Source organism: Mesoplodon densirostris, chromosome X, assembly GCF_025265405.1.
Source record: "Mesoplodon densirostris isolate mMesDen1 chromosome X, mMesDen1 primary haplotype, whole genome shotgun sequence".
Classification (NCBI taxonomy): Eukaryota; Metazoa; Chordata; class Mammalia; order Artiodactyla; family Ziphiidae; genus Mesoplodon; species Mesoplodon densirostris.
Window position 1 is genome coordinate 20,484,668 of NC_082681.1, and position 18,493 is coordinate 20,503,160.

Genomic DNA, 18,493 nt, shown 5'->3' on the forward strand with positions numbered 1-18,493 from the left:
AATGTAAGCAACTGAAAATAAAGCATTATCTTCTCAGAAGGTGATATTGCATTAGCTTTGAAGTCAGACAAATGGGTTCAAAGTCAGACAGTGAATCCACTGCCTATTTGTTTTAGGAAAGTCACTTAACTCCTCTGAGCCTCAATTTCCTCAGCTATAAAATGGGGCTGTCTGAATCTGATTATGAATTGAAAAGCCCTTTGCCTTAGTAAAATAACACACAAAGAAATGCAACATAGTGTCTGGCACAAGGGAGACATATGTTAATATTCATACTTATTTATACAGAAGTTCATTCAGGTTTTTGACCAAAAGTGAAAAAAATAGCAAATCTACAAGTAATTTAACCAAATCAATCATTTAGAATTGAGAAAAGTAAGAAAGCTGATGCCATTGTTATCGTTACTACATGAGTATAAAAAAGCTAAGCTTTAAATTATAATGCTGTACACCTCAAACTTATATCATTAAAAAAGAGCTAACAAAATAGAAGAATCAGGAGCACTTTGTGCGCAGGAGGTCGCTCTTCTATTAACAGACTCCTCTACACATCTCTCACACACCCCTCACTTCCTTCACCAGACTTTCCTAAACTTGGCAGTTCCCATTTGTGAACTTCATAGGGATAAATATCAAGTGCCATTGAAAGGTATCAGTAGCATAAATCCTGTGTGGAGTGTCCTCTCAAATGTGTGCTTCACTATAGAGAAAAAGCATTTTCATCTTAGGAAGTCTCTGAATAGACTGTGCTCAAAGTGCCCCCTACCACAGTCTTCAACCTTCTTTTCCACAGATGGTTCTTTGCCCTAAAAGCATTATCACCTTTTTTGACTCCAGTAATAGCTTCGTCCTGCTCTTTAAAAAGAAATTGGGGAAGAAATTGAAGTGCGTTTCAGAATTTGTTTCTACTATCATGTCTGCGAAAGTATCATATAATTATATTGCATTTCTTTTTTCAGATTGGCAAGTTATGTGCCCATTCTCAACAACGTCAGTATAGATCTGCTTATTATCCTGAAGATTTGTTTATTGACAAGAAGGTATTAAAAGTTGCTCATGTAGAACATGAAGAAACCTTATCCAGCCGAAGAAGGTAAGAGATTTTTTTTTCTTTACTTCAGCATACAATTAGCAATTGTGTTTTAAGGTCAAAAACCATTGGAGGGAAGCGTCTTAAATACATGTTATTTAGTTCTTCTGAGTAGAGTGTTTGATTAATTAAATCTATCATCTGTTAATGTTAAAGAAAAAAGATATTGTATTATATCCAAGCCATATTTAAATGTAAATTTACCATATGTAAATATCCAGTACAGCAACACAAGGTGGAATAGACTTCTCTATTCAGGATCTTTATTGATTAAACAAAACCTTTTCTGTTTATGATCTGGTCTCACAATTCCCTGGCTTGGTTTGTGCCTTTCCACAAACAGTGAGTCAGGGGTGAGTTCACCAAAGAGAAACTGGCAAGACACTCATGTGTATACACACACACTTCACACTCTACACACTCTTTAAAAAGATTTTTTTTTTATTTTATATTGGAGTATAGTTGATTAACATGATGTGTTAGTTACTGGGGTACAGCAAAGTGATTCAGTTATAGCCATACAGGTGTCCATTCTTTTTCAAATTCTTTTCCCATTTAGGTTATTAAAGAATATTGAGCCGAGTTCCCTGTGCTTTACAGTAGGTCCTTGTTAGTTATCTATTTAAAATAAAGTAGTACACACTCTTTTAAGAATGATAAAATGAAGGATTTGGTTTCTGTTCCTTAAGACAGCAGTCAAGGGGCCAAACTAAAGTTTGTTGCTTATTCTCTTCATTCCTCCTCCCCCTATCCAGATTCCCTCCTTCCCTATTCTAGTTTCATGGTTACAAATAAGGGGTGAAAATTGGATTGGGAAGCTCAACACAAATCTGGGAGAACTGATTTCCCCAAAAGGACTGCACAGGTAGCCAACCCTGCCCGTGGCTTAAGAATGCTAGACATGAGTTCTGCCTCATTATGACTTTGAGAGGATTGGCCTAGAGATGGAAAATTAAGAGATGGAATAAGTAATAGTCTCATATTTGGGCTAAATTATTCCTTTCATGTCCATTTACCACAGGAGATTTTGAAACGGTAACTTAGGCATATATGACACAGTTTAGAGTGAGAGAGGGCAGTAAGGGCACTTGGGAGATAGTCCTCCAAAGAAGCATTTCAGGAAGTAACATTTTCTTTTGGTGACTTCCAACCTAATAAATTTCTAGTTTCCCTGTAGCAGCAGTTTTGAAGTGTGATTTGAGAACTCAGGGAGTCCCAGAAAAACCTTTTCAGAGGGTCTGTAAGATCCTCCTTTTACTAACTACATATCTACGTGAAGCTGGCTTTTATTCATACACTTCAACCAAAATAAAATATGGCAACACATTAAATGCAGAAGCCAATGGGAGAATTTAGCTAACTCCTATTAAGACAGGCAGTAAAGATATTTTGCAAAAATGCAGAAGCATTACCGCTTTTCTCACTTTTTTCATAAAAATGTAATTTATGCTAACATATAAAGACTTATTACTGTTAGTTTAAAATTAATAATAAATTAAAAATATTTTTCCTGAGTTTTAATTTCTAAAACAGTAGATATCAATAAATATATGTCATGTAAACAAAAGCTCTTTGGGGTCCTTAATAATTTTTAAGAACCCTTTGGAAAAGAAAAAAAAGAAAGAAAGAAAGAAAAGGGACTTCCCTGGCGGCCCAGTGATTAAGAATCCACGCTTCCGCTATAGGGGGCGTGGGTTCCATCCCTGGTCAGGAAACTAAGATCCTACATGCCAAATGGTACGGCCGGGGGTGGGGGGGACCCTTTGGGTTATGTTGGTTATCTAGTGCTATATAACAAGTTACTACAAAACATAGTTATTTAAAACAGCAAACATTTATTATCTCACAGTTTCTGTCAGGAATTTGGGAGCGGCTTAGCTGGGTGGTCCTCAGTCTCAAAGAAATTTTGGTCAAGGTGTTACCTGGAGCTGCAGTCCACTGAGTGTTGACTGAGGCTGGAGGGTCCACTTTAATGGTGGCTCATTTACACATGGAGCAAGTTAGTGCTGGTTGTTTGTTTGAAGGAGGCCTCAGTTTCTCACCGCACGGACCTTCTGAGTGTCCTCAGAGCATGGCTGCTGGCTTCTCCAGAATAAGTGAGCCAGGGAAGAGAGCAAGGAGAAAGCTGAGATGTCTTTCACGACCTAGTCTTTGAAGTGACATACTATCATTTCTGACATTTTCAATTTGCTAGAAGCAAGTCACCAGTTCTAGTCCACATTCAAGGGGAGGGAAATTAAGCTCCACCTCTTGAAAGGAGCAGTATCAAAGAGTGTGTCGACTTTTTAATTTATTTATTTATTTATTTTTATTTATTTATTTATATTTTGGCTGTGCCACACGGCATGTGGGATCTTAGTTCCCCAAACAAGGATCTAACCTGGGCCCCTTGCAGTAGAAGCAGAGTCTTAACCAGTGGACTGCCAGGGAAGTCCCTGGACATATTTAAAACCACCACAGGGGTCCTGGCACCAAAATACTCTGAGAACCATTTCCATATACCATAGGGGTTCTTTGGGAAATTTTTTGTCTTTCTGGGAAGACAAAATTAGGCCATTTCTCCAGGCCCTCTTTAGCCCCTTTCTGTCCTTTGTCCATTGCTCTCCATTGCTTTCACTCTTTGCCCAAACCACCTGAGGAATTAACCTCACTTATTGACCTTTAACTAGTGGAAACCTCTTGCATATTGCACTGAAGTGAGGAATTTATATAATATTATAGATTAATTATTTATAAAATATAAAATAAAATAGAAATTATAAGTAATATAATGTTTTATATATTATTATATTTATATTACATTTATAGTATAATATTAATAAAACATTATATATATAGCATTATTATATATATATTATATATATATTATATATTGTTCAATTCAGCAGAAATTTTGGAAACACCTATTATGTGCCATAATGTATACTGTGCACTGGAAATCAAGACACAGTCTCTGCTCTCCAAATCAGTCTAATGTGGAAATAAACTTAAATAGCGATCATTTCAAAACAGTTTTGTAAGTGCAAAGAGGCAGCCTACAGGGAAGGAGAGAACCTCTGCCCAGGTATAGTGGAGGCTTCATTGAGGATGTGGTATATTAATTTGTAACAGAATCACATGCAATGCTTTTTCAAAATAAACACAGTATTCCAGTCGCATTTTGAGATCACCCTGTCAACCTAGACACATTGATAAGTAAATAGGATGTTCGTTTATTAAGGTCCTGCTGCCATGGCTTCTATCTTGGGCTCTATGGGACCTATTCCCTTTCGCCTTACCAGGGAGGGCTCTATGGATGTTGATTCCTCCAGGGAAAGAAAAAATCGGTAAATGAGTTTTTGGCTAAGCACCCAGATTTGATACTTTGTTTAGATTGGTTTTTGAATGTGTTGCTAACCCCCAAAGAAAAGAAAGGATAGTAAGAAAAATTGCAAAAGCCCGTAGACTTAAGTAAGTGGTAGTCAGGCAGGGCTCCTTTGGGTGTTGGGAACATGAGCCCACCCCATGGTATTTCTCATCTTTTTTGCACACTGAAGCAAAACTGAGATGGAGCCCTTCCTTCTGAATTCTCTGGCAGAATAAGAAAATAAAACAACAGGAGAGTGTCTGATTTCATTTAACTCTGTCAAATAGCATTGTAACCCCTCTTAGGGAGAGTGGAGAATAGGGGATTAAGATGATCTCTTGCTAAATGCACTGCCCCCTGCAATCTGATGTGGCAGGGTGTTAGAACCTCTGTACATTTCTCAGTATGTTCTGCACAGGATTTCACACTGTCCAAAAAAAATATGTACCTCCAGCATCCCTCGCACCCATGCTCCAGCTCCATCCTCTGTGGTTAAGAATATGATAATTAGAAAGGAACCCTATTGTAGCATTCAGTCTGTGGAGGTTGTGAGCAAGCTGTCTGAATTTGATTATGAGTTGAAAAGCCCCGTTGCCTTATTAAAATAAAAACACACAAAGAAACGCAGGATTCCTTTGGTAGCATTCAGAAGTCATCTGTTTGTTTTGTCTGCCCCCAACTGGGTAGTCTGCAACACACAACTAATCTTAGAAATAGCTTAGTTCAATTTAAAGGCGATTTGATACTCAACTGGTGGCCTAAGTATGGGACTCAGCATTCCTTTCGGATACAAATATAGAAAATATCTGTCATCAGATTTAAAACAGTGAGTGTAGGACAAGATGCATAAGTAGTACAATCAGAATAAAAGAAATGACATTTTCACAGGCCTTTCCAACTCCAATATTTTCAGCGCCTCTCAGATGTCAGGCTTTCCCTCCTTTGCCCTATTGAATGTCTCTTTCACCACTTCCCCTATGATAATGTGTACCCTGTCATTTGCATATCGCCCATAAAGTTTGGTATTTTATGACATGAGCAATATCTTTCCCTTTTCCAAACACAAAATCTGTAGTTGAATATAGTCCATTCAGCATCTACACACGAAGCTTCTGGCCCAGATGCTAACCTGTGAGAAAGTCACACAGTCCCTCCACCCTTGTGAAAGTACATCTATGTATTTCCAGCCTTCCCTGTCCTGCACTCCCCCTCCTCCCTTTCCTCTCTGACTTGGTCTAAAGGGGCAGTGGATTAGGTGACACTAGTAAATGACCTAGAAAGAAAAGAACAAAAGCTGATCTCAGCTCCCTGGTCCAGAATCAATGCTTACTCCCACTCCCTCTCAGACGGCTGCCTTCCACCCTCTGAACAAAACAAAGTATGTCCTGAGTGAATCGACGAGTTTCAGGTCTGGTGCAAGTCATTCTGCCCTAAATAGGACTCTACCTCTTTCAACTTTTGTGAACACCATCTATGCTGGTGTAAGGATTAGGCTCTGAGGACTAGGAGAAGCTCCTAACGTAGTTAGGGAGACAGACACACAAATCATTTTGATGCATTGAGGGGTGAGTGCCAAAACAGAGCTGTGTACAGAAGAGTGGCCGCATCATAGATGGGGAAGGTTAGCAGCTCTCCTGCGAAAAGGTAACTCTTGAGCTGGGCCTTGAAGGAAGAGTAGAAATTCAACAGATGGAGGAGGGAAAAGAGGGTATTCCAGGCAAAGGGAACAGTATGAGAAAAAGTGTGGGCTAGTCTCTGGAATGTAGAAAATTATAGCTTGGGGTCAGGCCATGAAAGGTTCTCTGCAGCAGAAATAAGTGTGATTCTGCATCATTCTAATGATAAATAGTTTATGGGCTTTTCTGTGTTTTTTTTAAAATAATGAGCTCATATTATTTTATATTAAGAAAAATAAGATCCTTAATGATAAAGGAGAAAAGTTCAGGATCTGCAGCTGGGGATGAAAGGCTGCTTTTTACTTGCAGTGGTTTCCAATCAGTGCTGCTTTGATGCTTGCCCAAGCAAATCATTGCAAGAAAGCAAAGGGAATCCCCTCGGCCACAACCCAAGAAGGGGACGCTTCTCTCGAGGATGGTGGGAGCCCCCCAGGGAAGATCACGGGCGCCTAGCTGCAGTATTTCAAAATGGCTCGTGCATGCAAAGGGGCCCTGTCCTTTAGTTCCACATTTAACACATTGAAGAGACTCTTTTTCCTGAGTAGACTGCTGTGAGCAAGCATTGGGTTTGTCCCAAGTGAGAGCCGTAGGGTTCACTATTTATATGTCAAATGGTATGTTTGGCATGTATGATTAGAATAAAGTGGAATTCGAATCAAAGAGCATTCCCTTCAACCAAATTGTTTCCCCATCCCGGGCAACTAATTGTCCAAACTTTTATCCTTTTTTTTTCCAGAGACAATTCAGTTGAGCAGACTGCCTTAGTTCACGGGTGGAGATTCTTTTGTTGTCTGTCATGGGTTACTAGCACAAAGAAAAGAAATCTGGACTGAGTCATACATGGGTAATTAGTATGTCACTTAATTTAGTTTCAGGTATCTTTCTTCAAAGAGATAAATAGAAATATATGCAACTCACCTCCTTTTAAAATTATAAGCAGGGAGATAGAAAGCTTTATTTAAGAAAAGGTAAAAATAAAATACACTTAATTCCCATGCCAGAACAAGTTTAGGAAGGAGTGACGAAGAAGAGAAGAAATAAGACAGGCTCAGTAAACCCAGTAGGCAGTAAACTACTCCTGTCACACTCTGCTGCTTTCAGGGCTGTGATGTCAGAGGACGTTATTACCTGTTGTCGCCCTCTTTTGAAAAGCTCATTAACTCTCCAACAGTTTAGAAAGGCTTCTACCCTGAAAAATAGGATGTCTGGCTTTCCTTTCAGAAATCAAAGTTTCTTTGGAAACCAAAATTTGTTTTCTCACAGTATTTAGAAGCTTTTGTGTGAAGGAATGGCCTGCACCGTAACACTGTGTTTGGGGAGTGTTGGCCAGTTTGCTAAATGTGCTGGAGCCCTGCTCCTTGTTCTCACTAAAGTGGCTACTGCCTCATCCCACAGGTCCTGGGAATTACTTGAAAACCAGCATTTATTTCATTATTTTGATGTTCTTTTCTAATCAAATCTACCTGGGATTCTAGGTGGGTTCTAATGGGAATAATATACACTGAGAACCAAAAAGAACTCGGTGAACAAGCCTATCAAGAAGAATAGGTTTTAGAGAAATAAACATAAAACTTCACTGGAGAGGAAAGTCTAGAAAGGAAATATATCCAAATATTAAGTGTGATTATCTGGCTGGTAGCACTATAAATAAGGTTTTTTTCCCCCTTCTACTTTTCTATATTTTATAAATTTTCAATAGTGACCATATATTTCTTTTATGATGAGAAAAAAGCAGACTTCATTTTATAAGATGAAGGAAGAAATAGATTTTTACCACTGTTTGCAGCTCTTGCAGTGCTGAAGTTGTGGCCCTTATAAATTTCTTTTCTCACCCTTCACCCGGGCCGTTGTTTCATGTCCATCCAAACCTGGCTCTTTCCGAGCTCTCCTGATCGTCTCTTTTCACTATTCCAAGGAGTATCTCTCTCTTGTAGATAAAGCCTCTCTTTCTCTGAGACATATTTCACCTCTTCTCTACCCTTTTTTGGAGGTAAATCTCCATAACAGCTTTATTGAGATACAATCCACACGCCATACAATTCATCCATTTAAAGTATATAATTCAGCTGTTTTTATTATATTCATAGAGTTGTGCAACCATCACCACAATCAATTTTAGAACATCTTCATCACCTCAAGAAGAAATCCCATACCTTTTAGCAATCATTCCCCAACCGTCATCCCCCCAGCCCAAAGCAACCACTAATCTACTTTATGCCTCTCTAAATTTGCCTATTCTGGACATTTCACATAAATGGAATCATATAATATGTGATCCTTCATGATTGGTTTCTTTCACTTAGCATAATGTTTTCAAGGTTCACCCATGTTGTAGCATGCAGGAATACTTTTTTTAAGACAGAATAATATTCCATTGTATAGAATATGTGTTTGTTTACCTATCTGTCTTGTTCTGCCTTTTGGCTATTGTTAATAGTACTGCTATGAGCATGCGTGTACATGTACTTATTTGAGTACTTGCTTTTAATTATTTTGGCTATATCCCTAGTAGTGGAATTGCTGGGTCATGTGGTAACTCTATGCTTAACTTTGTGAAGAACCACCGAACTATTTTCCACAGTGGTTGTGCTGTTTTACATTCCCACCAGCAATGTGTGGGAGTTCCAATTTCTCCCCACCCTTCCCAGCACTTGTTGTCTTTTTTATTATAGTCATCTTGAAGTGGTATCTTACTGTGGTTTTGATTTGCCTTCCCCTGATGATTAACCTACCTTTTTAAACTCGACTTCATCTTAGCTTGGTCTTCCACATTTGATACTCAATTTCAGATTCTTAGACACAAATCCTTGTGAAGGCCACCACCACTTTCCTACCAGGCAAAGACCATCTAAACTGCTATACCAGATTAGTCCAGTGATTTACCCAGCCCAATAGCTAGCTAATTTTTGAAAAAGAATAACAGGAAAAATATTTAGGGAGAAAATATGGTTGTACTCTTTAATACCCACCTTACAAGATGAAGTATTATTTATCTTGCGCATGTAAAGTTATCTGGAACTTGAAAACAACTTAATTCTCTTGCATACATAAATTTATCTGGAATATAATATATATTTCATATATATACTATATTTATATTCTACAGGCTCATAATAATGGAAATAAATTGCCAAATGGCTAACACTGTGGAGGTATTACTCTGGGCCAGGTACTATGCTAAACACTTTACATGCATTGTCTCAATTAATCATCCCAGCAACCTATCATTTGCTTCATTTTACAGATAAAGAAACTAAGCCTCAGAGAAGTTTAGAATCTGTCTAGTAAGGTTTCACTGCTAAATAAGTGAGAGAGTAACTGGCATTTGAAACTTACGTGGGTCAGACTCCAAAAGCAGTGCTCTTAGCTCCTACTCCTAATGGGTTTTAAGAGGCTGTTCTGAGAATCCAGCCATCACTATATCATAGTTCCTAAATGAAGCTGTGTTCTAAATTCAAAATAACTAATTCAGAAGCAAGTTTTAAAAACACTCTCTCTCCCTAGGTCCATCCTGTATGTAGTATGGAGGTATTGAGTACTCTGTGAAGCAGGATGGTCTTTTATTTCCCCAAGTTACCTTGTTCAAGTTTCAGAGAGATCCCTGAGTTCTAGAATTTGATGACCTAGACATTATTCACAGTCTTTGTGGCTTTCTTAGACTTTTATTTTGACCCTACCAAGTAATATTCCTTCATACTAAAGTCGGAGGTCTTAGGTTTATCGCAGCCCTTTGGCCCCTTGACATTTAGATAGACCCTCTCAGCATCTTCTCCAGTTTGTCAATGATCTTTATGATCAGCCAAGAAAAAAACTGCAAGAGTTGGGAGGCTGGAAGAAGTTCAGAGTGTTCTGTTTGTTTGTTTGATTTAACTTCTAGGGAAGTCAAATTGGAAGGCTTTGCTATGAGATTCAATTTTTCTTGCTATGTGCTATGTTAGCGAGAGAGAGTTTGAAGGTAGGAGGAGGCCTAAGGGAAACTCTTTCATTAAAGGGAGGGCCATCACTTCCCATAGACTAATGGCTGTATTCCATTTCCTCATGGAATGAGGGGAATTACCCAGCCTTTAGTCTTTCAGTTTCCACTCTTGGGAACCATATTATTACCTTGTAAAACAGAGCATTTCCCCTATTAGCATTAACTGAACCCATCTTTTTCCTCTGTGAGAAACTATAGTGTTGACTTTTATCTTCAGAGCCCTATATTGAGCCTCTTCACTTTGGAGATTGATGGAGCTCAGCAACCAGCAGTAGGCTGTGAGGGTTTGAGCATAGCAGGAAGTAACTGCTGGGGTATCAGGAGTTATATATGTCTCAATAACCCTTCTCGAGTTGTTCTGTACATCACCCTGGCTTTACTGTGACCCGCGCCTTTGTGAAGATGTGCTGAGTGTCGTAAGCACACTCTCTCTCTTTCTCTAAATTATTAGTTGAAATGAATTGTTTTATGGTAATAAAATGGAAAATGGCATTAAATGCAAGACAACATTTCCACCAGTCTTCCTCTTTTGGCCAGATCTGAGAACAACCCCCAGAAGGCATTTCTGGGCTTCTCTAGAGGCCTATATATCAGGTCAGTCCATTGTTAGCCAGGAGACAGTATTGCATAATTCCTCCACTGCCAGTAAATTCCCTGGTGAGAGTCTCTAAAAACTTAGTGAAGACTTAAGATAGACTTGAATATATATGAAGTACTCTTTAACTTCCTTTCTACAAGGAATATTGCTTTAGAAAATAAAGAGTATTTTATTTTGGTTTGTTTACTACTGGACATCTATTGCATAGATATTTTAATATTTCTTAATAAGCATAAATACTTCTTTCCAGTCTATAGTGTCTTATTTTGTATGTCCATGTACATCTGAAAGAAGATAATAGGCCAAAGGTTTTGCTGGGTATTTATGGGTGTGTGTTTATACATATTTGCATATATAATACGTTCGCTTGGTGTCTCTCTCTCTCTCTCTCTCTCTCACTCTCACTCTCTCACTCTCACTCTCTCACACACACACACACACACACACTCACTCATAACATGAAAGCCAGAGCAAATATATAATAAAATATACTAGGACCCCTCCCACCCCCATAGGAACCACAATATATAAACAAAGAACAAAGAAACCTTCCTCCTTTAGCAAATATGAGTTTCTCTGATGATATTGTCAGGAGAATTTCACAGAGCTTATACTGCTCTGAGCACCCTGCGATTCTGATCTGCAACTATTAGCCAGAGTCTATATGGAAAGGGGCCATCTCTAGGGTAATAGCATTGTAAATTACAATCAATGCACTCAGTTACACTCAGAAACCAAAAGATATGTAGTGCTCCGGTGTGCCTTGTAATCAGCACCTTTGAGAATGCGGGTAACAGCATCTGAACAAAAAATAGAAGCTGAACGTGTTAGAAAAATGGATGGTGGAATTAAATCATCCTTCTGAGAGGAACAGCACCTTATATGGCAGGCAAATTTTTTTCTATCATTTTATTGATTAAAAAAATCCTAAATTGTGACCTTGTAGCCAAGAATGTCTTTTTAAATCATTTATTGCTCTAATCAGCCTGGCAGAGCCTTTCTGTCATGCTGATAAGGAAATTAAACTTTCCTCATACTGGGTTTACTTGCATCTTATACACAGATGTTTTGTTTTTCTTTCAGGGAACTAATTCAGAAGTTAAAATCTTTCATCAGCTTCTATAGTGCTTTGCCTGGCTACATCTGCAGCCATAGCCCTGTGGCTGAAAACGACACCCTTTGCTGGAATGGACAAGAACTCGTGGAGAGGTAATCTTTTTCTAATGTTAAATATAGCAATATTTGAGGAATACTTATCATATGTTCATCTCAATGTTATGTCTTCTCTCCATTTCATGAGAAAAATTCTAGAAAAAAACATACACATGAACATCTCTGACGTGGCGGATGCCACCTATAACTTATAGCCCTCATAGAACTTACAAACTTTGAAGCACATGGAGAACTATGGATTCAGGAACATTTTACAAATTGTAAAGCATAAAACAAGTCTTTTTTGGGGGGGAGAGGTGTCTTTGGCTTCTTCCATCTTCTCATTATGTGGGCCCTTATTGATTGATTGATTGATTTGAAGAAATCATATTTGTACTAATAGCTGTTATTTATTGAGAGTTAACTACATGTTAAGCACCATGCTAAGTGCTTATATATATTAACTCTTTTTATCCTTACATCAGTCCTATGAAATAGCATTATCTCCCCCACCCTGTGCCCCGTGTTCTAGATGAAGATAGAGGAAAGAAGAAAGGGGAGGGAAGGAGGAGTACCATTTCACAGTATTTTTACTGAAATGTTTAATCATTTGAGTGTTTCTTAGTATAATCTGTGCTAACATTCGTCATCTCTGAAGAATTTGCTTATTGCTGGAAAGGAAATAATATATATTCATTTCTTCAGCAAATATTTACTGAGCATTTTCTAAGTGCCAGTCGTGTCGAAGTGAAAAGAACAGGCAAATTTTCCCGTCCTCAGTGAGCTTTCATTCTAGTGGGCTAATGGTATTCCTAACCTCCATTGCTTTGCATGTGTAAGGAATAGTTTACAATTAAAGAATTAAATCGGGAGGGTAGAATGCTTAGGAAACCATATGGAGTTGATGAACATGCTTTCAAAAATGTCTGTGCAAGGGGTAGCATGTTGTAGAGGAGAATACAGAAGAGACCTGGATGCAAGTTCTGAATCTTTCACTGACCAGTTGTTTAACCAAGGGCAAGCGACTTAATCCCTCCGAGCCTTACTTTCCCCATCTAAAAGCCGAGATGGTTGGATTAGAGCACCTCTAGCTCCGGCAGCCTGTGTGTTTCATTTCCTTATGGATTTATACATTCATCCATACCTTCAACATTTATGTTTGAGATACTGTGTGTTAGGCACCAAGGTAGCAGTTAGGGATATGAGGGTGAACAAGATAGGCAAGTTAGGGCTTCCCTGGTGGTGCAGTGGTTGGGAGTACGCCTGCCGATGCTTGGGACATGGGTTCGTGCCCCGGTCCGGGAAGATCCCACATGCCGTGGAGTGGCTGGGCCCGTGAGCCATGGCTGCTGAGCCTGCGCGTCCGGAGCCTGTGCTCTGCAACGGGAGAGGCCACAACAGTGAGAGGCCCGTGTACCACAAAAATAATAATAATAATAATAATTTTAAAAAGATAGGCAAGTTACTTGCTTTCAGGAGCTTACATTCTAGTGGAACCCAATATCCGGGCACAGGATAATTAATCATTAATTAATCATGGAATTAATTAGCAATGTAATGTCACGGACAGAGGAAGGCTTTGGAGCCAGATGAACTTGGATTTGCACCTCAGTTCTGTTACTGACTACGTGTGGCCTGGGGTGAGTCACTTCACCTAGAAAGTCTCACGGTCCTCTTCTGTAAGGAAGGGGCATCTCACAGGGTTGTTGTACCTAGTAGGTGAGGTAAAGCCCCTAGCAGACTGGCAGATACTGGAAGCTCAGTTCGTGTTACTTCTCTTCTTTCTCCCTCCCCCCCACCCCTCCTCTTCCCAATGCAAAGTAGAACACATGCCTGAAAGCAGCTTGTTTCTCAACTAAGCTTTGTACTGACCTGGAACAATGAGAATGAGGTGCTAATGAGACTGAGGTTGCATGCCACCCTGGAGATAGACTTCTCTGTAGCAAATGTGAATCAGGCTGGAGGGATTAATGGCCCCATGCAGCCCACTCTAGAGAAATGGTGTATCTTTATCACCCTAAAATCTCTGTCAGGTACTGAATAGAATCATGGAAATGTACCTAACTGTTACCACATATTCATTTAAATTGTCAAAGAAGAGCAGTTGGTATTTGGCTTTATAAAAAGCAGACGCCTTAAAACAGATATAAAGGATATAATATTTAAAAAGGAAAACGCCCACAGGTCAAATATGTGGTTCTTGCATAAACTTGATGAGAGACCATCCCAATGGCTTACCCACTGGTATATTAAGATGGTGAAAAGTGAACAATCCCTGAACACTAATTTGTTTTAAGCAGCATATCTTGTAACCATGGAAATTTTGGTTTATATTTCTTTACTAAAGTAATCATTCATTTATTTACTCATTTAACAAATATTTGAGTACCTCCTGTGAATCAAGCACTAATATGTTTCCTCATTGTTGTGATTGTTTAGAGCAAATGTTGTAACCCCACTGGATATGTCTTCCAATATATCAGATGATCCAGTTTTAGTTAATTCAAAAGAATTTCTTGTCAGGCAGGCCTATTTTTTTAATTTTAATTTTTATTTTTGGCTGTACTGGGTCTTCACTGCTGCGCGTGGGCTTTCTCTAGTTGCGGTGAGCAGGGGCTACTCTTTGTTGCAGTGTGCGGGCTTCTCATTGCCATGGCTTCTCTTATTGCAGAGCACGGGCTCTAGGCGCGTGGGCTTCAGTAGTTGTGGCACGCAGGCTCTAGAGCGCAGGCTCAGTAGTTATGGCGCACGGGCTTAGTTGCTCCGCGGCATGTGGGATCTTCCCGGACCAGGGATGAAACCCATGTCCCCTGCATTGGAAGGTGGATTCTTAACCACTGCGCCACCAGGGAAGTCCCGAATTAGTGGGATTTTTAAAAATTGAATTTTACTCATATAAACTACTTCATGTTCAGTATACTTTCATGAAGGATGTTGTCCTGGAACCAAGAAAGTCCTTTTCTATCAAATGGAAGAATCCAAAGCCTGCTAACTTTGAATGAGTCCAAAAGCTAACTAAATGCACTTCTGCACCATTAAAATAACTCTGTTAAACGTCTTTGTTTAATTTGCTAGCTTTTAATATCTTAAGATATTGAAAATGATAAAATAAAATAAATATTATAGTATGGAGGAAAGCCATTATTCCAAACTCTTACTTGTACTTCTGAAAAAACAATTTTTTTTGGAACAACTTTTATTGTTGATATATACTCTGCAGGAATAAAAGAAGGAAGGAAGACAAAGAAGGTGGGAGGAAGGAAGGAAATCAAACGTGTTGGTAGACAGAATAAGGATAATGTAATCCAGGAAGTGACCCTTCCATGGTTGGCAACCTCGGGTTATAATTAACCTGTACTTTAATCACTGACCTAACGCAACGATGGGACTAGGGAATAGTGTCAAACTAGATTTTTACCAAATTACTCAAGAATATACATTTAATAATATGAAGTTCTGTAGCCTGAGGACACGTGTGCCCTCTGTTTGCACCATTTATGAAGATTAGCTTTGCGCTGCATGTCTCATCTATAGTTAAATCCTCTTTCCAGTGCTTTTCATTTAATTTCTCATTTAATTTAGTCTTAAGTAACAGTTGCCAATTCATATTGTCAAGTGGCTTGTGACTTTGTTGCCTTTATAGGTTGGATTTGTGTTCCTTTGAAAATATTTTACTTTTAGTCAAGAAAAGTTATGAAAATCAAGAATCTTGAAAGAGAACAAGACTTGTCAGTGGAGACACCTGATTAAAAAGAAAATATTGGGCCTCCCTGGTGGCGCAAGTGGTTGAGAGTCCGCCTGCCAATGCAGGGGATACGGGTTCGTGCCCCGGTCTGGGAGGATCCCATATGCCGCGGAGTGGCTGGGCCCGTGAGCCATGGCCGCTGAGCCTGCGCGTCCGGAGCCTGCGCGTCCGGAGCCTGTGCTCCGCAACGGGGGAGGCCACAACAGTGAGAGGCCTGCATACCGCAAAAAAAAAAAGAAAAAAAAAAAGAAAATATTGATGTTGAAGAAAATATTGATCATTATCCATGTCAGCTGGGTTGTCATAGCTGTTTATACCCTCCTACTATGGACGTACAGATCTTTCAACTTTTAAAGAGTCAAACAAGTCATTGTCTCTCTAAATAAGGTCATATTTCACATCCTTTCAATTTTTATCTCTTATGAATAAAATCAGTTGAACTATGCAGGAAAAGAAAGTTTTCACAGATCTAGTCTCAGGGAGTACCACATAAGCATCATTTGTCCATCTCACCTCCCCCTCCCTCCACCACCTCCTCATCTTGGCTGGAGATAAATATTGGCTTCCAGGATTTCACAGAGAAATCTTCAAATTAGCAAGCTTGGCTTGTGTGAGGTATACTCCATCATGAGAGTCACCATGTATCATACAGGCAAAGATCTCCTACCATTGCCAAAGGCAGAAAATCCTCCTTCTTTTGCCTTTGTAGAACTACAGTGAATTTCAATTACAGAATCTCTGAGACCAAGAGAAAAATAAAGGAGCCCATAGAAGTAAGCTAACACTGGGCTTAACAGCTAAATGTAGGGTTTGCCTGTATGAAGAGTGAACAAATTAGCAAATACATTCTCAAACACCTTTTTAGAACTGTTAGGCCAAATATCTGGATAATTGGCTGAAATTTTCACCCTTCTTCTGGATGGTTTGATACTATGTAAGTCCTGTTTTATTGTTTAATCAAGTTTATTTTAAAATAGCATAAGAGAGAAACTGAACCTATACATGTTCAAAAACCTTAGTTAGAAAAAAATACTGTTTTTTTCTACATTTAACATCTGATAATGCAGGTTCCTTCAACAAAGATTGAGCACTTACTATGTACTAGGCCCTGTGGGGCATCCAGTGATAGGCAGAATGCAGTGCCTGCCCCTGCTGAGGAGTTTACAACTTAAGGAGAAGAATGAGAGGAAAAAGGTCAACCAGCCTCCTTCCTCAGCAGTCCAGGGAGAGCTCCCCTCAGAGCCGTCACAGCAGAGGCTCCTACCCATTTGTATTGGGCGGGCATGCTAGTGTGTGTGTGTGTGTGTGTGTGTGTGTGTGTGTTTTATTAAGGTGAAATTCATATAATATAAAATTAACCATTTTAAGGTATACAATACAGTGGCATTTAGTACATTCACTATGTTGTACAATTATCACCTCTGTCTTGTTCCAAGACTTCGTCATCACCCCAGAAGAAACCTTATACCCATTAGTGATCTCTTCCCATCTCCCCTTCCTCCAGCCCCTGGCAACTAACCAATTCTGGATATTTCATATAAATGGAACCATTCACTTAGCATAATGTTTTTAAGGTTCATCCAAATTGTAGCATGTATCAGCACTTCTTTTCTTCTTGTGGCCAAATAATATTTCATTGCATGGGTTTAGCACATTTTCTTTATCCAGTCATCAGTTTTCCACCCATTTTTATATTAACCCTGAGCAACTACTGCTCTAATCAGGCTTTTCCCACCATTTCTGAATCAGCTTGGCTCACCCTTAACCTTGAGGACAGGACAGCCTTCAGGTCTCCCATCCCCATCATACTTGACCACCACCTAAATGCTAGCCTCTCCTCCACCTGGCCTCATCTCTATATTCCTTTGCATTTTTTCTCCCCTGAGTCTTTTTTTTTTTTTTTTTGCGGTATGCGGGCCTCTCACTGTTGTGGCCTCCCCCGCTGCGGAGCACAGGCTCCGGACGCGCAGGCTCCGGACGCGCAGGCTCAGCGGCCATGGCTCACGGGCCCAGCCGCTCCGCGGCACATGGGATCCTCCCAGACCGGGGCACGAACCCGTATCCCCTGCATCGGCAGGCGGACTCTCAACCACTTGCGCCACCAGGGAGGCCCATCCCCCTGAGTCTTTTTTTCTCTCAGCGCTGCATGTATAGTTAGCTGGTCTCTCCTGCAGTCCGCATACCTCCTACAGGAGTTTATACTTCCCTAGTGACTTTGAGGTTTATCAGTTCCACATATACAACTACTAATACTTTGTGGCACGATGCCTCAGTTCCCTCTGTATCCAGTCCTAGCTGGTTTTGTTGCTCCTCTGCCAATTGCTGTGCTCGATGGGCCTGGATCAAGATGTCAGCCCCAGAATATTGCTGTTATCTTCTGGCTGATAGATCTGCGTGGCCACTTTTGTTCATTATGGATCAGTATCCATTTTGTATTTTCTCAGCATGACTCTGGGACTCTCAGTGGAGTACATGGGGCACCTGGCATTAGAGAATAAACTCCCTGAGATCCGCAGGGGCACATTGCAGTGAAGGTGTGTCCTCTCCCTCCTACGCAATCTTACCTTCCATTTCACTTGAGAAATGATATACGCACACACTCACTGCAAATTCTCCCTTATTTCCACTGATCAGACAAGTCTTCCAATGTTTATAGCACCTCTCCAGGATTTCTCTGCTTAATTGGAAAGGCAGAAGCAGGAATATACAAAGCAATTATTTTAATTCTCAAGGAGCTTTGTTCTTGCCTCTAAATCTTCTGGATGCTTCAGAAAAATAGCGTAACGAGACGGTTTTTCTTCTGCTGAGTTGGAGGGATAGACTGTGTCATATCAACAAGTGGGAATGAATGAGAGAACCATTAACACCTAATTCCTGACATGTACAAAATAATGTTTTCTTAAATGAGAT

The 18,493-nt window shown here is 39.7% G+C and overlaps 1 protein-coding gene across 1 annotated transcript in view; it reads left to right on the forward strand.

Moving 5' to 3' along the window:
- Positions 1-18,493, forward strand: part of GPC3 (glypican 3) — a 435,634-nt gene that overhangs the window by 273,154 nt on the left and 143,987 nt on the right. The window contains exons 4-5 of the mRNA XM_060087058.1: positions 960-1,093; positions 11,770-11,895. Coding sequence (XP_059943041.1) covers positions 960-1,093; positions 11,770-11,895 — 260 coding nt within the window. The remainder of the gene's footprint in view (positions 1-959; positions 1,094-11,769; positions 11,896-18,493) is intronic.